The sequence below is a fragment of the Temnothorax curvispinosus genome, unplaced genomic scaffold, assembly GCF_003070985.1.
Source record: "Temnothorax curvispinosus isolate PA1 unplaced genomic scaffold, ASM307098v1 QBEX01001498.1, whole genome shotgun sequence".
Classification (NCBI taxonomy): Eukaryota; Metazoa; Arthropoda; class Insecta; order Hymenoptera; family Formicidae; genus Temnothorax; species Temnothorax curvispinosus.
In genome coordinates this window covers 249,558-274,408 of record NW_020211278.1, presented here as the reverse complement: position 1 = coordinate 274,408, position 24,851 = coordinate 249,558, and the positions used below count along the sequence as shown (strand labels likewise).

The 24,851-nt window shown below is 39.9% G+C and overlaps 2 protein-coding genes across 9 annotated transcripts in view; one reads left to right on the top strand and one right to left on the bottom strand.

Moving 5' to 3' along the window:
• Window positions 1-24,851, top strand: part of LOC112465135 (segmentation protein cap'n'collar) — a 97,064-nt gene that overhangs the window by 49,915 nt on the left and 22,298 nt on the right. For 5 of the 6 annotated variants that reach the window (XM_025032549.1, XM_025032540.1, XM_025032563.1 and 2 more), the window contains exons 4-7: window positions 6,331-6,641; window positions 7,108-7,308; window positions 19,209-19,443; window positions 19,849-20,073. In XM_025032549.1, the coding sequence (XP_024888317.1) occupies window positions 6,331-6,641; window positions 7,108-7,308; window positions 19,209-19,443; window positions 19,849-20,073 (972 nt within the window). The remainder of the gene's footprint in view (window positions 1-6,330; window positions 6,642-7,107; window positions 7,309-19,208; window positions 19,444-19,848; window positions 20,074-24,851) is intronic. The other variant, XM_025032553.1, reaches the window with a different exon arrangement.
• Window positions 21,576-24,851, bottom strand: part of LOC112465160 (ATP-dependent RNA helicase vasa) — a 4,121-nt gene continuing 845 nt past the window's right edge. For 2 of the 3 annotated variants that reach the window (XM_025032592.1, XM_025032596.1), the window contains exons 2-4: window positions 24,092-24,166; window positions 21,993-23,999; window positions 21,576-21,759 (exon numbers count right to left, since the gene is read on the bottom strand). In XM_025032592.1, coding sequence (XP_024888360.1) covers window positions 21,679-21,759; window positions 21,993-23,999; window positions 24,092-24,160 — 2,157 coding nt within the window. In that variant the 5' untranslated portion in view covers window positions 24,161-24,166 and the 3' untranslated portion in view covers window positions 21,576-21,678. The remainder of the gene's footprint in view (window positions 21,760-21,992; window positions 24,000-24,091; window positions 24,167-24,851) is intronic. The other variant, XM_025032600.1, reaches the window with a different exon arrangement.

The window sequence follows — 24,851 nt, the reverse complement described above, 5'->3', positions numbered from 1 at the left end:
TCTTAACAGCGGTGGTTTATCATCCGGCGGTTTTAACCTAGTGACTGGCTCTTAGAGTGGCTAGTCACTGTGTGGATTAAATAGGCATGTTTATACGAATGTACAAAAACAATGCTAATAATTATAGCAGCAATAGATCTCTCTCTACTCCCGCAGGTTACCTCTGTGATTTCCATAATACTTTTGTTCTTTCTATCTATATTTATTATAAAATGTTATACATCAACATTTAACTCGTGTTCCATGTGCTTTTAAATTATTTTTCAATATAAAATATTTTGTAACTGGTGTAAAATTGGAACGAAGTTCATAATGAATAAAAAAATCCATATTTTTACACGATAATTTAATATATAAAAAGTATTATTATATATTTTTATATTTAATCCTGAAATTGAAGTTATGAAGTTAAAATTCCGCCCTTCAATTAATTAAAATTCAAGGTTTTTATTAAAGTTGCTTCATTTTCAAATATCTCTAAAGATATAACATAACTTTTTTACCTATATTTTCTTAATTCAAATGTCATTCCAAAAACATTTTTCTTCATAGTTACGTGTTCGCATTTTTGTATAACATGCACAATTGTATTGCAACCCCCGCATAAAATTTTCTTCAACAAGATAAAAGATCGTATGTTGCAAGAGCGATGTTACGACAAACGCTATTGGAGCAATTGATGCGATCCTCAGGACGAGAGGGAGAGTTGCTAAGTCGGGGGATGACTCGGGGCTATACCGGGGCAAGATGCACCCCTGACTAAGCCCGTGGCACAGCAACGAGGAGCGGATCAAGCCCGGGTATACGTTCCCGGATCGCAGTGGGGAGCCGGAGAATGGCATTACGGGTAGAGAGACCTTCCCTCTCTTCCCACCTCGCCTCCGAGCCGCGTATTGTCTGGCAGCCATATTGGAGTAACAGCCAACCCCGTCGTGATTGGTCCGTTTTTTAACGGAGAGCCCGTGGCTTGGCACAATACTCGACCAGCCCGTGGTTAGGCAATGCCTGGCTACACGATAGTCTATCAGTCGACTCCATGCTGCGTTCGCTTCGAACTCGTCTGTCGGCGGTGCCCGGGTATTATGACTCTCCTCAAGATCGGATCGTATAACGCAGAGGCGATCCACGCCACGGGACGATAAAGGGAATCCCCTATTCAGTCCCTAGTTTAATCTGGCTCAGTCCAGTCTAGTCCAGTCCGGTTCAATCCGGTCTGTGTGCGTCGAATTTTCGTAATTTTCCCTCATCAAAAGTACCGTCGGAAGTCCTTAGTTGCCGTCAATAACCTTGATGACGATCTAAGGTCATTCATGTGATAGATAAAGCGCCAGTGCAATATCCGAAGAATAAAGAATGCGCTCGAGAATGCGGATTATCCTGCGCCTTGGGAATTCTGGAATGCGGATAAACTGTTTCCGCAGATATTCCGTTCTGTGTCCTAAGGAGTTATCCTAAGGAGAACTCGATGTTTCAGCTGGAAATCGAGCTGTTTCCTGAAGAACGACGCTGTTGTTCGAGCTGCAGATCCGTAAACCATGTGTCTAGTGCGAGAACTTAGTCGTATCTTTGCAATTGTTTACGATTAATACGAATCAGTTTAGTGACTCGAGTACTGCCACTGTGGTTACCGTGAACAGAGTTTTGGATTATTTTCCGGGTTTCTCTGACATCCTGGATTAGGATCTAGTGGACAAAGGTATGCGTAGAAGAGCGTCAGGCGATTGTATTTGTATCGTATTGCAGCGCGACTCGGTGTATTATTACGTAACGCAAGCACGTGTAGTTGCTTTAACAGCAATTTGTCTTAATCGTCGCGGTTTGACAACAGACATGCGACGCTTCATTGACAATGTTTAAGAGAGAACCCAGTTTACACATATCGATTCTTATATTGCGATTAATTCTTCTTAAACTCGATAATTTGCCTACGGATATTTTCAAATGCTTTTTTTTTTATTTCAACTTTAGCATCAATCATTATCGTGGCGTCCCGTCGGCTACGCCGTCTGTGGACGAACAATTAATACTTTCGGATCGCATACATATCCTGATGATTATAAATAATTATATCTCACAAAATATTCTAAATGCAATTGGTCTATTATCAGAAACAGAATCAGAAAAATTTGCGAGTGTAATTGTTTTTTTAGTGGAGAATTTTGTACAAATTTATACGACGGGTAATGAATGGTCATAGTGGTCGATTAATTTATGTCCTATTATTTCAAACGCAGCATTACTAAAGCACTTACTAAAAAATATTAACAAGAACGTGTTACTTGTCAAATGCTGTTGTAGGAAATTTAGCCCGATTTATCCAAAAAGACATTTTAAATCTATTTGCAACAATATGGCAATTTAATAAGAAATATATACATACCATTTTATATCAATGTTATTGGTGCATAGTACAAACAACTTCGTTCTTCATACATTCTTCAAAGAGTTGGATGCTAAAGCTATCAATTATCTTCCCGTTAGAGTTTAATCACGTTAAGTTTCTAATGAACTTCCATATTTAGCTGAAAAGATCAACCAGAAGCTTTTAAAGAGATATGATAAGCATAAGACACATCGAGGACGCGTCCATCGAATCGACCCGACCGGTTCGCACACTCGTTCGACGAAACAAGACACGACGAAACGGCCGACAGTTCGACATCGATCAACGGCAGGATTGATGATCGCAATTACGATTTATCGTTCACGGCAGGTGACGCGCGACGATTCGCGCGCTCCTTCGGCAGTTCGGCTCCAAATGAGACGTCAAGCTCCGTTCTGGAGTTAACTGGCACCGAATCGTCACCCTTAGTCGAAGGGTACAAATGAGATTACCGCGACATGTATACGTATTGTCACTGCTCCCTCTCCCTCCCCTCCGGAATAGGACAATCGTGCCGGCGTATTCGGCCTCGAGGATTCTCTTCCGGCGTGGCGTCCCATCCCGTCGGACATACGCCGGTCTGTGAACGAATCGGGAAGAGCGCTTGAACAAGAGCGCGTCCTCCCGATCCTCGGGCACAGGATCCTCGGCACCGAAAATTCTGTCGAGTAATGCAAGAATTATTATCCAACGCGGCGGACCGTCGGGTTGAACAGAGAGAAAAAGAAGGACAGGAGGGGGGGCGGAAGAAAATGGTCGTTAAGCGTGTGCGCGAAATATGAGAAATGATCTGTCGACGTTCCCGTGGCCGTGGAAAAAGCCGAACGCGGGCTTCAAAGAAGCCGTGGAATTGAAAAAGCCGGAGGGCCGCCATTAGATGCAGCGTGATAGAGCGAATTCCGTGCGACGGGTTTAGTTCGAAGGAAAATCCATTCCGACGGCAAAATTTCGAGCGTCGAGGAAAACCCAGACTTTCTTATTTACTCCTTAAAATGATAATCGTCAGCAACTGCGATAAACTTAATACGTTTAGGGACAAACTTTGAACGCTTCATGATTTAACGTAATTTCGAAAAAGTAACGTGTCATATTTTGTATATTAAGTTATTTCGCATAAAGTTTGATAAACAGAATCGGTGTATTTTTTCATAAACAGAAATTCTATGATGAGACGAATCGATTTTCTAAAAAAGTATTAATCAATAAGTATTAACAAAGAATGAAATCCAATAAAAAATTTGTTATATTCTTTTCTCATTGTAAAAATTTCCTCGCTAATCTTATATAAAAAAAAGCCAGTAGAGTTTTCCATTTATTTCTTAACTTCAAATGATCTAAAATATTATAGCATTTATTCGTAATGTTTTTTGTTACATATTTATGTTAGAATCTATTTCTTTTGACTGGAGACCGAAGAAAAATTGAATTTTTTTATATTTTCAATTATGCTTACACGTATAAATTTCTATTGTGGGAATAAGAGGGCGTAATAGAAATTACATTTTGTATAATAAATACCTGTTATGGAGCAAAGAGAAGCGGAAAGAGCGCGATAATAAAAGCCACAAAAAGTTATGCTGCACCGGTTAAAAATTATGCCTGTACCAATTACGCGTGGCGCACACTTCGGCGCGTGTGTGTGGCTGAAAGTAATTTTACCTCGTAATTCCACCGGGCTTTAAATAGGCTTTACGTCGAACGGGTAGGGGCTGTTCTGACTTCCCTCAAATTATAGACGGCCATTATCGCGCGGTCGGCCTCGCATTTGGGCCAGACAATGGCCGCCACCACTCGTTAATGTAATAGGCATCCAAAAGGTGCGATCTCTCTCTTTACTGGGAGGCACCGGCACTCACCGGTAGGAACCGCGCAGGACGAAAATCCTCCTCTTTCACGGTCAACCTGTCCGTCGTTTCGTCAGGCGGACCTGCCCGGGTTCCAGGCAGCCCCCGAAAGGCGAATTATTATTTTATGAGATTATTATCTCTAATAACATCACCCGGTTACGAGGAGAGAAAAGGAGTACGCTTTTGTGTTCGATGGAAATGTTTCACACGTGGAAGTAGCCCGCTCGAGCTGTTCGATATTATCGATGTTTTGTCAAAAGTCCAGGTAGAAATTCTAGAAGCCCTTTTACTTAATGTTCTGGTGAAATGTGGAACATTCTAGCCGAAATGATAGCCGATTTCGATAAATACGAAAGTTCAATATACATATATAAGTTCCTAAAAGTCAAATAAAATATATCCTTGTTCAATATTAGCAAAGCATGTTCAATCTTATATTTCATATTTACAAGTGTAATAAATGTATAATGAATCTCTTTTAAAGAAATTATATATTTATCGTTAACAAGATAAATATCTATATATTCAGTTATTTAGTATTAAATATTTACTGCAAATTAAATTATTAATCTCACGATATCTTACTTTATAAACGGTATATATAACTATGATAATGTTATGAGGTATTTTTAGTCTCTATTTTAGTCTCTGTGAGTAAATAATTTAGTTAATTTAACAATTTTTATTAGAAAATCTTTCTCTCTCCTTATATCTGTCTAATTATTTACAACAAATTATTTTACAGTTTTGAAAAACAATATTTTAACGTCGATTCTCAAAAAAAGGAGCGAAATTTACTGAAACGAAATTTATTGTTTGAATATAAAAATGTTACCTGTCTGTTCGAGACATATGGAAGTATATTTTATTAGTTACCCACGTTACGCATTTTGGAAACGGTGAACGATTCTCGAACAGCCTTGTCCATGTTATCTTTTCATGCGTGCGCAATAGGGATGAAACGACGCGGTCACGCGATTGGCTGTAGGGCGGGAACGTACGAGAGCTAGAACGAGCAGGTGGATCTCCAACAACATCCCTCTTTGTCTCTCAATTAGTTAAGTTTTTTCCTCTCTCTGTTCGTCTGAAAAATTTTTCCTGTCCGTCGCTAGCTGCCAGTTTTCGAGCGCCGCGCTTCGGGTCCGTTTCTGCCGAGTCATAAGTTTATTCAGTGCAGTGAAATGTTGTGAATTTATTTTTTCTCACAATTCACGTACGCGTAATAAGGTGGTCGCGATAAACGATTAATCACGATGCTACTAATTACTTTGTTGGTAGCGTGGATACAAGAAAAGCGAAGATATTCTAGACTAACAGTTTTGTTGCATATCAAATGAACATGATAAGTACTGATTTTAATATAACTCGAACGATAAACGACGTTTTAAATAACTGACTAGTGAAACAGTGCTTTCGAACACAAGTGTCACAACTTAGTCTATGTCGTAGCATTGCAAATATGATCAGATATAAATAAAATCAACAATTATTTAATATGTTCTGTGGTTAAGACAATTGAGCAAGTATTATTTTTTAATTGCAGATAATCACACAGACACACAAATCTAATTAAAACGCAAACATTGATCGTTTTTTGCTCCAACTCTTAATCTCCAACGTAAATATGTAGAAAAAATGTGAATACATATAGATAATTATATTAATTATCTTTTATAATAATGCAACAGTCAAATAATCAAATAATTAAAATTTGCAAAAGTATTGATTCTACAACGACTACATTGTTAGATGAAAATTATGGAATGCATATAAAGAAACTTATAATAGTAACAGTTGTCGATGTCGTGTCAGAACAAAGTTGCATAATAGGGTGGATAAGAAACCTGTATAACATCGCAATCAAACGACTAATTAAGTATTCTCGGGTGATCTCTGCGTGAACCTTGCGACTGCACGCGAACTTGTTTACGCTCGCTTATGTTTCATCACCTGCCGTTTCGAAGCACGCGTGCTTCTCATGATGAATCATATAATATCGAAAACGCCTTTTTCTTTCGTCGATCGCCAGGTTTCGTGAAACGAATTTAGCTATAAATTTCAATCAATTCGTCGATCGAACATTTGTGTACTTCTTTACAGGCGAATACATTCTCAGCTCCGGCAGTCAGAACGGAAGTGGAAGTAGCATCGTCGAAGAGGACGATCCGCTTCTCAACGAAGCATCGTTGGCTTTAGACAATCATCCCTTGGCTGACTTAACCGGTGATTCTCTGGGTTTAAACGACACTCTAGAACTCGAGCATGACTTTACTTCAGATTTGCTCGGAGGCAGTCTCTTGGCAAGCGCCGGCGTAGAACATCTGCTTAACAACGATACTCTAGGCTTGCCCGACGAATTTAATCTCGAGGCGGCGCTTCAGCTCGTTGGCCTCGATGAGGCTCAACCAGAGGTTTGTGGAATATCTTTGTATCTTCTGCTTGAAAGTAACTACAATTTGGCTCTTTGTGAGGAATAGACAATATGTTAATATTTCGTCTGTCTTTCAACAGCTAGCCTCTTTATGAGACGGATCGTAAAATTTTATTTGCTTCTATTTTTGTAAATATCTTTTGTAACGTTCAGTCTGTGATTGATTGGGATAATTTTGTTATTTACAAGCTGAGGATTCGTATAAGATCAACAAAAGTTATTTTGACGTCGATTTCGGCAATAATAGTCTTTCTTCTCTCAAAACTATTTAAATATAATATAATATAATAATAATTTTTTTATTAGCAAGTTCAACAGTATTTGAATCTCTTGATAAAAAGAACATACATGTTGAACGTGTTAGAATATTTTAATTTTGCGTGATTAATGCACTGTCTTTAGCGAAGCTGTGATGTTGTGATCATTATATAAAGATTGATTATTAGGAAACGAAGTCGGAAGTGAAGAAGAAGAAGAAAGAAGACACCGCCGACGACTCCGCGAGTGCAGAGGGCGACGCGGCCATTACCGCCTCGAGTAACGTCGAGGTCGCAAAGTCATCCAGGTGCGAGGATCCCGAGACCGGCGACATGATTCACACACCGCAGTTTCATCATCCCCATCATCCACACCACCGCTCCTTCCAGGTACGAACGACCCTGATTTCATTGCCTTGTAGATTAGAACCAAGGCCAGTGCCTCTCATTGCTGCGTATACAATGTCACCATGATTGCGACAATGTAATGATTTATGTACAAAGTACACAGGCTTCTTTTATCAAACATATATGCCTAAGTAAATCGATGAAAAATTATCTTGACTTGAGCTATCCGATTTCTAATCGAGTGTCACGGATGTTGAATTATCGTCTCTGTAATAACAGTCTTCGGTGTCGTTTAATACGTCTCAATAATCTTCATGTAAACAAAATCGCCAGGGTTTTAATTTTATTTCAAATCATTTCGCACCCGTAGCAGTTGTTTGCTTTGATACGACCGCGGTTTAAACATTGTCCGGTTTGCAGCAACACGTTTATCTAGAGCGACTCTCCTGGCGTTTTAATGCCCTTTCGCGATATGCGCAGCTGCAGTTTTGAGAGACGCTGAAAGAGCTGCGGACATTGTCGCCGGGAATATGGCCACGGCATGGCATTTGCGATTTTTCGACATTCCGTTAATGAGAGGTTCGGAATGGCACACGATGATACCACGCGGAGCAAGCGGTGATATACGAAGTAGGAAACAAACGTCGAGGAGATAAGAACCACGCGCAAAGCCGCACAGTTAGAGCGGCGTTTACGGTCCATAAACGGGACATTCTTTATTTACAACGTTGACCGCGAAAACATCGCTGCGGCTCCATTCCTGCGGCTCCACACCCTTTCAGGGGGCCCCTCACGATTGTACGTCATTAACCGCACTTTAATGTAACGAGGCAATTGAAAATGGATCGCTTTTACAATTCGTACTTTTTACCGAAAAATTTAATTCAAACCGAAAACTTTAATTCTCGCGATTATTATTAATGTGTTATACAATTAAAACGATGTGACGGAAAAAAAAGCAATTTTAAGTGAAATTCCAATTTGGAGAAAGCACATTTAAAGTTTTTTTCCACAAAACACTTGGTGATGGCTATATTTTTAATAGCTAATAAAAAGAAATTTTAAATACATTTTTTGTACATTTACCGTTCTAAATTACGTCTTAAATCTACGTGCTTACTACAATATCTCAATTTGCAAGTTAATTACATGTCAATTACATGTATGCTCGACTTTTATACTTTCATTAAAGATATCGAAATATCTTATATGCATTTTCTAAAATTTTGATGCGGCTGCACTGTGTATTTGTGTACCGATTCTTACACAAGTTGTATTATCCAGCAATCTAAACGTGGCAATCATAGTGGCAATCATAAACGATCATTACAACTCATTGTTTTAATAGGAGTATCATGCTGTCATTTTGGACAGTTAGAATGTACTCTTTGTGGCAATCGTTGTCGCGGATTCGCGCGACGCGTTTTTAACGTTCGCAAAAGGCCAACTTGTTGATTATAATTATTACTTGTTGTGGATTCCTTCGCGCTTGTATAACTCGCGATATCACTACGTGATATTTCCGGGAGAATTTGTTTATGATTTATCTCCAGAAATAATTTATTTAACGTAATGTACTGCAATGATAATATAGTACAGATAGATAGATAGATAGTACAACGGTGATTCATTTCTTTAGAAATTTTTTGTTCAATAACACTGCTAATCATTTTCAAGAAAAAACTCCGATCTCCATAATCAATGTCATTTATTTTTTCTTTATGATTATCTTTATGATATTTCAAATATCGCATCTGCTTTCCGAAAAACGAAAACAGAATCTTTTCAATTTTTTCTGACTTTTCCAAAATTTACTCGTTGCTCCTAAAGATAACTCCTAAAGAGCTAATTATAAGAGATCTTTACCATTTTTAGCACTTTACTCATAAGAGATATCACTCGGCGTTTAACTCTTTCCTCATTATTACTTTATAGCATTATAGAATTTTATAGCACGCGCAAAACAAGTTTTAGACTCGAATAGATCGTGCCCATTAGAGAAAGCCATACGTGTGAGCTTGATGCTTCTCGAGCCGCTTGTTCCGTTCGCGACGTGCATTTTATAAAACGTAAATTAAATTTTATCACAGACAGTAGCTGGCCGATAATGCGAATGGCAATTCAGTTATAGCCGTATGTATACTACGTGATATAATAATCGTTGTCTTATCTTTCCAATAACCCAGAAATGTGAAAGCAGAAAGATATGCAAAGAAACTGGCAGTAAACTGAATTACTTTTGTTGTTGCTTTTAAAATTCTGATGTATTTATATAAAAAGAATGCAACTATTTTAATGCACGCGTTCGAATATTTAAATATGTGTTTACAATGTATTTTACCATCGTATATCAATACATTTACACGTATCGAATTCTAATGACGCAAAAGAAAATAACTAAAAAAACGCTCATTAAACCCCTAAAATCTCGTTTGTGCATAAGCGGGTTAACAACGTATGTAAGATGTAACTATTCAAGACAAAGTCACGCCGTGGATTCGAAAGCATCCCGAAGAACTCCCCTGAGAAAGTTGACGTTTCCCCGGATCTGAATTTCGACGCTGTTGTCGGGGCACATCATACAATGCGTCCCGTCGAGAAATCTCATCGTTGTAGGAGAAGACGATCGTGACAATGACCTACCCGGATAGTCCGTACGCGGCGAGTCCGTCCAGCGAGACGTGACGCAACGCGTACGTGTGCAAGACTTCTTCACGTGCACGTGGAGAGGAATACGTCTCTGAAAAGCCCCCGCCAATGGGAGAGGTGGCACGGGCCCCTACTACCATGAACCGCGGTGGACGCGATCCGCGATGTTTGTGATCCTGGACGTCGCGCGCTGACACTCGCGGACGACACGCGGTTGGAAGTGAACGCTAATCTCGCGGAAAAGTTAGCTTCAACAATCACCCGGAGAAAAGGCGGTCTCTCGCTCGGGGAACATCCGCTCCGTAGATAGGCGCGATAAACGGTTCCGGAAGGTTTCTTTAGTCGAGTTTGCGATTCTGCTGATAGTGCGACGTTCGAACGGTTCTCGCAGACGAAGAGGAAGAAAAAGAAGAAGAAGAAGTTAAGATCTTGAGGTAGACACTAGGATACCACGCCTCTTCGAGGATACCGACGAGTTTCCCGTCCAGACATCACCGGGAAGGCACCTCGTATTGTTAATGAAAAACTGGTTGCAAAATGAGGACGTTGGACTTCCGCGATCGCTTCGTTCCGGCCTTGTACATTTGACGAGCCGGTGGCTCTACTACTACTACTACTACTACTATACTACCAAGTTGATAATTTGCATAAAGTTTCGTACGCCTGCGGTCTAATCTCAAGGATCTCGGTGTTACGTGAACAGTAAATTCTACGATGCGTAATACGCTATCGAGACGGAGATTAAACTACGTGAGATATAAGTGTGCGAGTGATAAAGCCACCTAGTACAATGACTATCTCTATGAAACGCATCACGTTCATTTGTACGAGGCTCGAAGCGATTTGAACGAGGCCAAGAAACCCTTCTCACATCACTCCGTAAGACCGCCCACGTTGAATACACAAATCTCTCCTCCGCCGTGCCTTTCAAAATGATATTTCGTTTATCGCAGAATCGCCAATGGACTGAGATATTCGTTCGAATACAGGAATAACATACTGGAGTAACGCGATATAATATACACTTACAAAAAATCGTACCTGATTAAAATTAATTGAAATTCGCATGCCGACGTATGGATGTGCAATTCTTGCCGCGGAGTGGAAGTTTCTTGTAAAAAAAAAAGTTGTTTCTTTAATAATACTCGATTAATTTGACGAAGACCCCGGTGCGTATCTCGTGCCTAATTCGTATTTCGAGTGAAGAGGGTACACATGAACGACGTGCAGCAAGCCTTCGTCAAACCTCATCCGCAGACGAACGAGCACACGTGCCAAGGAAATACAGAATGTTGGAGTCTGATATTGGACGAAGGTCTTCTTCAGGTAGATTGCACTAATTGCGCAACACTTATTACGATAACGAAATAAAAATTCACAATGCGATAACAAATACGATAACCGCAGTTATTCACACGTGGAAATCAGCGAGGAAACGAGGCAGAGATTGGTCGCAAGGTCTCGTGGACAAGGTTCCGCGGATAAAAAGACATATATCGTTAATAACTGAGAGAATACTTAGCGATGGACTGTGTTCACTGCGATTAATTCTAGGAACGTAACCTGTTTTTCTTATGAAAAAAAACTGCGTAGCTTTCGTGTTTCTAAACTCTACATGAAGCACGCGAAGTTACATCGAAGAGTAAAATGTTAAATAATTAATAGCTATTTTGCATGAAATTATCCAGTTACGTGTGATAATTAAAGGGTTAAAATGACTCGTTTTTCCCGTAACGACCGCGTTTTTTGGGCACTAAGTACATATTATAAGCTTTATTTGGCAAACAGCAGGTTCAGTCTGACATCTCGCTAAAATTCGCCTCTATAGTGACCGTACGCGCGCGCGTCTGCACACACATACACACGCGTGCGCGCGCGGCCATGCGACCTTGCGTCCCGCACATGTAGAACTGTCATTACACGCAACCGTTGTCGTATTATATACTCCGCGCGCCGCGTCCGCGAGTCTTTCAATACGTAATGAGTACACTAAATTAATATATTCCTACGCCCGGGACCTTTGCCTACGGAGGAGGATGTGTCGTGCGTATTATATGGAATGGCTTACGCAAGAAAACGCGCCGTCGCCGCTCGCGAGCCATATCATTTTTGGAGCTCCTCTCTCACGCGACCGTCGTATTAACACTGACCTCAGTCACCTGTAATTGCTACATGTTAGCGTATACACCGAGATACAAACGACGGACACGTAATGCGACCCATTACAGTTGGGTGGCACACGTTCCGACGTTATCGTCGAATCGTCCTTTTTTTTTTTTTTATTTCCTTCACGGAGGAGAGGAAGGCGCTTCTGCGAGAACGAGAGCCTCGGGTATGTAATACCGCTTCAACAACTCGCGCAAATTTTTTTTGCGCTATTTTTTTCTATCGCAAGCGGTTCATAGTGCATCACACAAGTGTCCAAGAAATTACGGATTGTTTGCGTTTAAAGATGCAGGAAACTGTGATCATAGTAAATTTTATTGGACGTATTTGTGACGTCACGCAGAATATGTCAGAATTTCACGCTAGCGTAAAGGAGTCATTATTGATATTTAATTAAATCTTAGTTCTTGATTCTGCTTTCGAAGAACGTTTTAATACGCATAACAGATCAAATTGTGCATCGAAAAAATGATTGAAATCGTATCTATTTGAGTAAAGAATTAGAATAATTTCATTTGTCATATTCTACAAAATAGTTTTTGCTTTAAAAAATAAGAGATCAAAATTATGAATACTTTAAAATTTGTGCATGTGCTTAAGGATGCTTTAGAAAGATTCTTAACCAGTTCTATCTTGAAGAACATATGGTGAAATTTCTTAGGAATTCGGCAGGTACCTATCTTTTCCTTTGAATCTTAAAAGATTCACTAAAAGCGGTCGAAGTTCTCCCAACAGTAGGACCTCCCGCAGTTTACCAGTCACCAATTATGCTCAACCATCCCAGAAGGATTATCTCTTATGGTCTACCAGTGGCAACTCTCTTTTAAACTATAACAAAGACCAATGTCATTCTGTCATTAAGTCGCACAGTTAAAAAATTTCGCCGCACTTTCCGGATAAAAATGACAAATGTACAAATGGTATTCGCCGAACAAAACTGAAAAAAAATTGAAATTTTTTTCAAGCTTTCAAAATATCAAGATCATCAATTTTACGGTCGTAATTTGACTCTCCATTGTTAAATCATTCTGTAAATTTTATAAAGAGAATTTATTTTTTCTTGTGATTTTACGACCGGCAGTGATGAACAAATTATTTGGAATCATATAAAAAAATAATAAATAAATAATTGCTGTTTGTTTTACTTAATCATCGTGTGTCATTTGATATATGAAGCTAAAAATTTCGCCCTTATTAGGATGTCAACGGAAAACATACTTAAATTGCCCGGTACGGTAGAATTAATTATAAAAGAATAATTAGTAATTAAGCAACGATATAAAGTAGGCAGATGTTCGCCTGCGGGTAACGAGAACGCGGAATGTCTTAGAAGTTCCATGTAAATAATGAGAGAATGAATTCGAATATGTCAAGACGCGATAATAATTACCGCTGCAACACGCACCCGCAGGGCCCGACAAACACAGAGAATGTAGGAAGTAACTAACATGAAATAATTAAAATATCTTTGTGACAAAAAGGTCTTTGAAGCTAGAAGTGGTAGACATTTGTTTTCGTGGGAGAGCGTGTTATGATGTATCTCATTCCGTGGCTTATTTCTATTGCGCTTGATCTTCATAAATGTTTAATGTAAAAAGAAAAGTCTATTAATTCTTCGGTCATAATTGGAAAAATATATGTATACCAAATATATTACTATTACGCATACGACGCGGTGGTATTAATCAATTAAAAAACCGTGTATACATCTTTTAATAGAGCGCAACCATATTAAATTTGTTGGAACAAATTGTCTGATAATATATCATCTGAGAGGATAACAAAATTGATTAAATATTAAGTTCGCTTTTCCTTTTTTTTTTCTTGATAATTATGATGAAACGGTATATATGTATAGCAGAAGTATTCTTTCTACGAAGATTATGCATATGTATGCATGTAAAAAACCCTATAGCACTTATCTTACGTTCACGAACGTGGAGTATTATTTAAAGAATTTATATTCTTTAAATAATCGAAAAAAAAACCGAGCAACGCAATAAGTTGATCGGTCGATCAATTGATCGCTGGATAATGATGTGGAGCATAAACAGCCAATCAACTAAGCGAATAAATCATTATTGCCGTTCGTCGCACTATTGGATAACGCAGTATCGAGCCGCAGGCCTCGGTCTCTCGTAATCGGAGAAGCAGAGAACTACCAGATGACCTTTGGCCGTGATTGACGGGAACTTCGCTGTATATCTTTGCACAAGGATTTGCTAGGCCGTGAGCACGCCGGTAGCGCGCTATTTGCCGTGGCACTTGAATATTTGCTTAGAACCTCGAGCGCCGGAGGAGGGCCCTCCACGTATCCTTGGACTCCCCGAACAATATTTACGTATAACACCGAGTTACGAATCGAGAGGGAAGAAAGTCGGCGGGACGGAGGGTCGTGGCGAGGAAAGAGGCGAGCGCGGGTGATAAAGGACTAGAGAAAGAAGATCGTGAGAGAGGGCAATCCGCGCGCGGTGGAAACAGAGACGGAGACAAGTGGCAGATTGCGAGCCGGAGAGGCCGTAAGACGAAATTAATAAGAGAAGCGAAATGTGTGCTATGGAAATGAGAAAGGCGGTGGGAGATGCGCCGCGCCGCGCCGGTCGGACATTAGGATGCACTCGTGGCAATAGTTGGAGAGGCTGGCGCAAACCCCGCCGGCCCGCGGTAACCCACGCCGGCGTGCATTAATCTGATGACTATGAATCCGAATGAATCATAATTAATATCTTCGCCCATTAGCCGTAAGAGCACACCGGCAACCGCGGGTAATGCGCACGTTTTTCTCGCGCATCTTTAATTACTTGCGTTTTGCCGATGACGCATTAAGACGAGATCGCCGTTTCCGGCTGCCCGCCGGCGCCGGTGTGTCTCAACAAAACGGTGCATGTAACATCCGGCATTTATCAAATTCGCCATATAGTTAGCGGTAGAAATCGTCTGCCTGTTCGTATGCAGAAATATTTGTGAAATTTATCTTTCTACTTTTTAAGATCAGTTTAACTTTTATCGCTTTCGTCAAAGTGTCAAGTTTGATGACGCAAACTTAGTGACATATCTTTTCATATTTATCTTTTCAAATTGAAATGAAAACTTAAACGAGTTTATTGTATTGCTAATAGTTTTATTAGACACTTGTAGAAATAAGGAGTAAGTTTAGTACTGAGAGCCTAATTACAATTGTTTAGTCGATTTATTAAATCAACTCGTCTGTTGCAGAGATACTCCGTTCACGATAATATGAAATTGCGCTACATAAAACGCGCGTTCATAAAATCCCTGATGCACGTCAATTTCACGTAATATCAGAAGCCTCGGCGAGAAAGTTAAGTTTTTCGCGCACTTCTGTCGCCCATAAATTCCTACGTACGCGCGCACCCCGACCAGGCAATTTTCACCAAGAACCAAGAAACGCGACGGGGCGTCACAGTCCGTTCCGTTCGCCAGGATTCCAAGCAGCTGCTGGACTTATGCGCTGTGAAATGCATAATGCGCGTCCGCGTCCGCGGCCGGGGCTATCTAGGATGTGTGAAACGAATTTCTGTCTTCGTATGGTCATTGAGGCCACGCGCGGACGCAACAAAGACAACAGATGTGGCGGGATATCGACGCCTGCAATGTGTGAACGCTGAACGCGGCGCTCCGATGCAATTTGTAGTTTCGCTAATTATAAGGTCTTACATCGATTGAACCACACGCAACCCTTGAACGAAATACGATCGAGGAATCGAACGGTCTTACCGTTACGAATATGCGCGGATGATCGCAGGGGCTTGGGAAAAATTTCTGGCTCGTTGAAGAACGAATCGGGAAGGCGGACACAAATATATTTTTTTCCACATACCGCGACGCGCTAAAGGGTGAGGGGCTGAATCCGTATCCATCAATATTTTCATTCACAACCTTCATGACAGAAACGAGCTTTGCCAGCAGTCACGTACGAAAACACACGCGACGTGTTGAGGTGAAAAGTAGGTAACTCGACGTAACTGATCGAGGACTGTGGAGAGACGGTGGGTTAAACGACGGTGGATGGCAGGTGTCAAGCGGTCAGTTGATCACTGTCAAATAGATCGAAATAGTTTCGCTCATGCAGCTCGTGCACGCCGCGACGTTATAGGTGGAATAAAAACAGAAATTGCAGACGACAATCCTGAAAGGAGAGACCGATCCCGTTTTTATGGCGCTTTAAAGGGAGGAGACAGAACGAGAGAAATGAACGAGCGTCCAACATGATATTTCTATGAAGCAGGTTTAGCGCACACAAAAAGAAAACGATAAACCTGTTAATTCGCACGTTCCACGTACTTTGTTTTATTGGTAGTTATTGATAAATTGGCTAAAACTATCAGGCTCATTACTATATTAATAGAACTCATTTCAAGATTGTTTTCATTAGAAATCCGATTAAAGTAGCGCGATGAGTGATAATACAAACGCAAATACTGGCGATGAATGCGTTTTCTAACGAACCAGAGTAAAATCAATTTCATACAAATCTCAGATCTGTTTCTGCACGAACTCTCGTGATGGATTTGATAAGGCATCGGGAATTGCACGATATTAATGAATACCAGAAGAAAAAGAGCACATAGCTGCAGGGGGGAAAAAGGGGTAAAGGAGAAGGAAACAGAGGGAGGGAGAGAGAGAGCGAGAGGGAGAGATCTCGGAAGAAATCTAGCGAGTCCTCGACAGCGCGTTTCAAACATCTGCCGCCGTAGATATCTTTCCTCGCAGTCTCTCGCAGATTCATACGTTCCGCGACGACTCTCCCGTGCACGCGAAGCGAGATCGTGCACGCACACACGTGAGATACGCGCACGTACGTGCGCCGTATGTGAGGCCGTACATTCTGTGTGTGGTACATAAATCATAAGCGCCAGTAGCTGAGGAGGAATGCGTAACGTAACGTTCGTTTACCGCACTCGTATAGATACCAAACCAATTTGAGACTGTGGATTCGTCAGGATGAGCAACGCTATGTCGGGCAGCCCCAACGGCTGTCCGATAAATCACGCTTCGTGCATCTAATCGCGAGATTAGCAGCCGGGACGGTCTTCGTACGCAACATCGCGGGATCCGCGTCCTTATAACTTCCTCCATTCTTCTATAGTTTACCGAACAAGTTGAGCGACCTGCTACATTTGCATTGTAGATAAAGGATTGAATAAGATCACCGATTAAAAAAGTCCGCACAATCGCCTCTTTACGTACTCAAAATTAATCCACCGTGTTCGAGGACTCCGGTTCCTCGCGCAACGCGCGCGGAAGGTGTCCGTTAATGGTTCCCGTCACGGATTAATCCGGCGCGAGCTATAACGAATCTCGAGTATTCCCGACGATGATTGAAAACTGGAAGTCGCGTTCCGGCGCGGCGAAAAGCTGTCGCACTTCGCCGCGTCGCGGACAGGTAATCGCCGCCGTCTCCACGGCAGAAAAGAGAGATAGAGAGAGAGCGAGAGAGTAAGAGAAAGAGGAGAGGCTTAAACGTGGCGCACGCTTTTTTCCTATAACTCAATCACGGCCGTTACGTCGAACCAGGATGAGCCGTAAAGTCCGGCCATTAGAAACGTGCACAGCGCGTCGTGCCGCGCTTGCACGACAAATCGCCGGTGGAACAAAAGTCCCCCGTCCTACATTTCGCCGCTGCGCTGCCGCGCGGCCTACACACAGCCGGCAGATGCGCTGACAAGCGAGAATCGCCTTAAAGGCGTCGCGCTCGACAGATTGCACCGGCGACTGATTGATGCGCCCGCGAACAACAATCCAAGCAGGCCCGGCGCGCACAGCCAGCCGCGCGCGGCAGCGCTTCCCTATTCATCTTCTTCTTGCGGCCCAGGCGCATTAGCGACAATACCTATGTGCATTAAGGCGCCGGTGTGGGTACGTACGGTGTGTGCCCCAACAGCACTACCGCGCTTACGCTTACGCGCGATGCAGGATGCATCACCCCTTCCTCTCATCGCAACTCGCTGAGAGACGGCGGGACAGGAAGAAATTTCGTGAAAGTACACGAGCGAACGACTGTCCTCTCACAATTAGCGGACAAATCGTGATTCTCTTCGCGCGCATGTCGCCAGGCGGAGAAAGAGAGAGATTTTTACTCTTGAAACCGTATAAAATTCGCAGATGTTTTTCCTCGAAAGCGTAAAACGCGCGCGTTTCTCGCGAGAAGAATCGAAGATAATTCCGTGTTTCCTGTTATTACGCCACGCTCCTTACGGACGTACAAAAAATATGCTAACAAGATGCTTATTATTTTATACCTATAATTGACGATGTTTAAATGTGCTAATTGGTACATCTCGGGCGCCTATGATATACGACTTTACGTATTATCGAAGAATATCGACGGTACACCAGATGAAAAATACTGTAACTACGTTTTCTGAGCAAATGCATTTATCGTATTTCCAAACGAATTAAACCTCATCCGCGGCACATAACTTATACTTACTTGGTAGCTATACTTGTAAACGTGCTGCGTTTTTCAATCCATAAATTTCGCCCGTCATAATTTCCGCATTTGATTGACACGCGATCACGATTGACGCATGCCCTTACAAGGGGAAAAGGATACTTTTGACACGTAGTACCGCTGTTATTAATATCCTTTACCGATCTTACGTGCAGCCAACACCTACGCGATCAGCGGGGTTCCTGTCTCCTTGGAATCCAGGTGTCTACCTGGTTGACATTTGACAGGCACGACGGCTACAGGATTTCTCTCGCGTGACATTCGATCGATGGATGTTCGATTCTATGATAATAGGATGTACCACAGATAAGATAATTGCTGCGGTGGTCGACGACCGCGTGGAATTTCGTGGATTTGGTTTCAAATGTAAACAAAAATTGTCATTCAACGAAATCGGGACATTAGTCATACATATTTATGAGTTGCTTCAAAATTATTAAGTTTTAATAATTCGTTAAAAATAACGATGTTTCATCTCGATTGGTTATTTTATATTTGCAATGCATAAATGAGCGCGAAATACATATTCCGAGAGATTTTAAATGATGAAATAATTAATGATTAATTACTTATCGTGAGATGCATTAAAATAATTAATTTTTCTTATAGAGAGAGATTGTGATTTTAGAAAAACCGAATTTATTCGTTTCAGGGTCGCATGCCGTTTGTGCGAGCGATGAGCATGGAACAGCGGTGGCAGGATCTCGCATCTCTCTTATCCCTCCCGGGAGGACCGGATCACTTCGCACATCCAGCGCATCCTGGATATCCAGGACACGGTATAAGTCACAGTCATTACGAGGCGCAACGTAATGTATTGCTCCATAATCCTACCTTAGCGCCTCCGGTCGGGGATCTCAATTCAACAGGACCCTACCATAATGTGGGTGAGTATTGCCTAAAGCTGCCTACGGAAGCTCTTTGTTCTTACTTTTTATATTAACACGTATTATTATCTCTTTCTCTCTGATGCAACGAAATTTCGCAATGTGAATTATACTGTTGAGATAAATGAAGCTAACACGCGATGTGTGCATCAGAGGTGTACGAAATCTCCAATCTTTAGCCAAAATATTTTCTGTACTCTCGCGGCAAGCCTAATACGTAAGTTGTATAATCTCCAGAGCATAAATTCACAATGGCTTGTCTCTCATTCACGCACTCATTCACTCTCGTGCAAACTCTAGCCGACGTCATCAATTTTTGCACGAAAACGATGAGGGAATGCAGTAACTATAAAAATATCATCTAAGAAAATTTCATTGTCTGAACTAAGCTGCTCACTGTTACAGGTGGGTCGTCGAATTTGGGTTCAGCTGTGGCAACATCGATGAATTTGACAAACAGTAGCGAGCCAATGGGTGCAGAGAGCGGCGCGAGTTACAAGTCTGAACCTAACGATATGATGTATTATCACGCACCGGCGACAGATTCCATAAACCAAACCACTGACGGATTTCTTTCGTCCCTACTCAATGACGAGGATTTGCACTTAATGGACATGGCCATGAGCGACGGTAAGTATTACCCACTGCTTATGTCATTGTTATTACATTAGTGTACATTCTTCTCCTAATATAAAAATTCTACCGCTTTATTAATGTACGAAATTTAAAGAATATTTAAAGAACACGTAGACATTAAAAAAAAGTAAGTAATACAGAGATGCCAGTGTTAAAAATTCTCAAGAAATCTTTTGGCAATATACTTTAATAATTTTTATTTACAATAAACTGTAGAAAATATAAAATCGAAAAATCAAGCATTTTTTAAATAAAAGGCTTCTTAAACATCTTTTATGCATGTCGGAAGTGTTTTTTTATTGGCTGGATATGGAATATAATTTGCTAAATCTGTGTAATAGAAATTAATAAATTATAGGCTAAATCCAGGATGAAAAAGTTTATAGTTTTTGTCTAACGTGGACTTTCATTGAAATTCTCTACTTTACTTCTCTCTCTTCTTCCTTCTTATATACATTAAATCATGCTAATTAATAATCATAAAATAGATTTGTATAATGCACTAACTCATCTTAATATGTTGAAATCTGTTAAAGCAATTTATTATTGGAATTTAATTAGAAAAGTATCACAACTAAAAATTTTATTATAAAAGTATGAAACTTTATTATGTTATATATATATATTTTATTATAACATGTAAAAATGTAACATATCAAGGAACGAAATATAATCGCAGTATTTCGTGAAATAAACTATAATCACAAAATGACTCATTCAACTTTTCGATGATCGTGTGGGACATAAAATATATATATACACTTCATACTAGAATATACTTCGTTAATTATACTATACTAATTTTAAATGCATGTATTTTCTAAATAAAAAATACATACATTAAAAATCTTTATATAGACAAAGTACCCCAAAATTTCTTTTAAAGATTTTTTAAATTAACGTAAGAGATTAACGTAAAAGTGACATGTATGTGAAGATAATGGAAAAAATAATGAATTACTGATCACAAATTACATATATTATATAAGGGATAGTATGTGAAGACAACGGAAAAAAATCGTTAATTACTCATTACATTTTGCATATTTTATATGAGGAATATTTTATATTTATATCCTACATGATCATCTGTCTTGAAATTCGATGCTACTATCAAAGAATTTCTTATTGGAGGTAATCAATGTCACATCATGTTAAGATGGATATATCTTAATTAAAGAAAAAAAAAAGAAAATCACAATTATTAAATCACTATCCAAAATTAATGTTTTTTAATACGCTATGCTATACACAAAAAAATATAAGTAATGTAAGTGTATGTATGTGTACGTAATCTAAAAACGTTTGTGTAATTTAAAATTACTGGAACTAACTTCAGACATTATCAACTCTATGCCTGAGAATTCGAGGTAGTAATGTAAAGCCATGTACACCACATTCTTTCTTACCGTATGTAACTTCAGTAATAAAAGTATATCACATAGTAAACAATTAAAGAGAAAAGGAAACAAAAATCGATTGTCAACACTGTCCATACACTTTTGTCTTACATGTATCTGTAGAACCTATCATATTTTTTTAAAATTAAAGAAATAAAGCAGTATTTTATACATCGTATAGAATACGAAGCATCTAAATCTACCATACTTCTTCTGGTTCAGCTGGTTGTTCAGGTGCATAGCCAACATCTTCATATATATCACCGTATGCATCCTTGTCCTGCACAGAAGAATTATTCATATTTATCTACAACCATTTATACTATGATTCAGTTATTTATGCTTATTAAAAACTCGGATTTGACACAAAAAATTATCTGCGATTCATAATACAAATTTTTACTTTTCAACAGTAATATACTACAAACATGATAGAAATGAATTGTTTAACGGCGTTTTCCTTAATTATGTTATTAATATTCGATAAAAAATTTAGATTATAGTGTTACTTACGCCTCTGATATCTTGCCCGCCGAATCTTCTGCCCTTTCCTGGCATGAAAGTTCTGCCTCCGCCACCGCCACCGCCACCGGATTCTAACCAATCAGGTACCGGCTGACCAGCCTGTTTCAAAATTTTGACCAGATCATCAGTAAGACCCATATCAGTACTTGAATCAAAAAATGAAGTGGCCTTGCCGCGATTTCCAACTCGACCAGTTCGTCCGATTCTATGAACATATTCGTCGATCGCCTTTGGCATATCGAAGTTAATTACATGCGAGACATTTTTAATATCCAAGCCTCGCGCAGCAACCGCCGTAGCCACTAAGATCTTCATTTTTCCTCGTTTGAACTCACTTAGAGCTTCTTCTCGTTCTCTTTGTAATCTATCGCCATGTATACTAGTTGTAGGAAAATTGCTTTCCGACAAGAAAGCGGCGATGAAGTCCGTGTGTCTTTTCTGTTCAACGAATACTAAGGTACCTTCGATACTTCCCATTTGATCTTGCTTCTCTATCAGTTCTTTCAGCAATTTTCGCTTTTCAGACTGACCAGATGATTGGTAGAAGTTCTGTTGCACGTCAGCACAGGCACCGCCCACAATTCCAACTGCGAGGAATAAATAATTCCGTAAAAATCTACCCGCGAGTTCTTGTATCTCATTCGGGAAAGTGGCAGAGAACATGAGCGTCTGTCTTTCTTCTGGCGCTACCATTGTTTCGTGATCTATAATCTTTTCGATATCAGGTAGGAAACCCATATCCAGCATCCTATCAGCTTCATCCAGCACAAGAAAACGTAAGGAAGAGAGTCTAATCTTGCCTCGTCCCATAAAATCTATCAGTCTGCCTGGAGTTGCGACTAGAATATGACAACCGTTGAGCACCTTATTCGATTGATGGATAACGGATGTTCCTCCGTATGCAAGTTCGGCACGCAGGATAGAGCCCAAAGAAAATTTCTTCACTTGTTGATGAATTTGCATAGTCAGTTCGCGCGTGGGCGATACAATTATTACATGTGGTTCGCAGGAAGTGGTCGTTTTAATTAAGTCTCTTGGGCTTTCCAACAAAGTATGTATGATAGGAACCACGAAGGCCGCAGTTTTGCCCGAACCTGTTTGCGCGCAAGCCATCAAGTCGCGGCCGCTCATTACAATTGGAATGGCATACTTTTGAACAGGGGTAGGCTTCGTATAACCTGACTTCTTGATGTTTTCCAACAGGATAGTTCTGAGGCCGGAACTCTCGAAGGATTGTATCGGACGTGGTGCATTCTCACCGGTCACTTTTACTTCGATGGCATCGTATTTATCGAAATTTATTCCCATTGACACATCGTTTCCAAACAAGGATTTTTCATCATCAGGTTGTTCCGGCGGAATATAAATCTCTCTCTTCTTTGGCTCATCTTCGTTGCCTTCTCTAGACTCACCATCGTTTCTTCTGCGTCCTCTATCTTCAGAATCATTGTAGCCACCATCATTATCATCATCCCTCTTTCTACCGTAACCGCCGCTTCTGCCACCTCTATTATCATCTCTTCTGCGTCCTCTGTCTTCAGAATCATTGTAGCCACCATCATTATCATCATCCCTCTCTCTACCGTAACCGCCGCTTCTTCCACCTCTAGGTCGGTCTCCACGATCCCTTCTATCGTTCTGATAACCTCCGTTATAGCCATTATCTTCAGTTTCGTCGTCATTATCATCCCTGTTTCGCCTACTATTGTTCCTATCCCTATTGCCTTGGAACTTTCGATCATTATCACCTCTGTTATTTCCATAACGCGGTCTATCATTGCCTTGTCTGTTTCCTTTAAATCTATTATCGCCGTTAAATCTATTATTTTCACGATCTTCGTTGTGGGTATTATTATCGTAGCTGCCCTCGTAGTCGTCTGTTCGTTTGCTGTTATAGGAGCTATTGTAACCTCCCACACTGCCATTTGTATCGTTGTTGTTGTATGGGATTGTGCCACGTCCTTTACCGCGGCAAGGCGCGCGTCCTTCGTCAAACTATAAAAATATAATGTCAATATTAATGACTATTTTATCGTTATTATTTATTTTTTATATATAATTCCACATTGTGTAAAAAATTTTCTTACGGAAGACGTATTTACTGGCGCCTGAGTAAAGTCCATATCATCAACAACTCCCCACTGTTCTTCAGCCATTTTTACCTATAGCAATACATAACATGTTACACATATATATTGCATGTAAATTATACTTTATACATAGTAAAAAATTTATATATTTAATATATAATTTTATACATATAAAACAGAAAACTTTTGAGTTTAATAATACGTGTATAATTAATAAATATATTAGATTGCTTCTCTCTCTCAAAAATAATATGAGATATGGATTATTATTTAATACAAATCACATTATGACAAACGTCTAAGATTACAAGATGACAAAAGTAATTTAATCTAATAATAAACATATAAATTGAATATAATAATGATTAATAGATCTGTGAATAAATTAAAATGGTAATTCTAACATGACGAGTTAAATTATCAAGAAATAATTTTATTTTTTACAAAGTGGTGTTCATAATCTGAGTTTGCATTTAAGATTTTATTAAAATTCTTTCCAACCAATAATGCACAATTCTTTCTTTCTAAACTATTCAATAAAAAATATTTAGTTGTATAAAACTGCTTAGAAGTACATAATATTAGACTATCCATGTTAACACTCGACAAGTCTTACTGCTTGCTTTCTGCACGCATTAGTTTTCGCTCAGAGATATACATTGAAGGAACGAAGATAGAACAGGAAGGAGATAAAGATTGAGAGGTTAATTTGCAGATAAGCATGAGATCCAGAGTCACAGCAGTTTCTACTTTATCT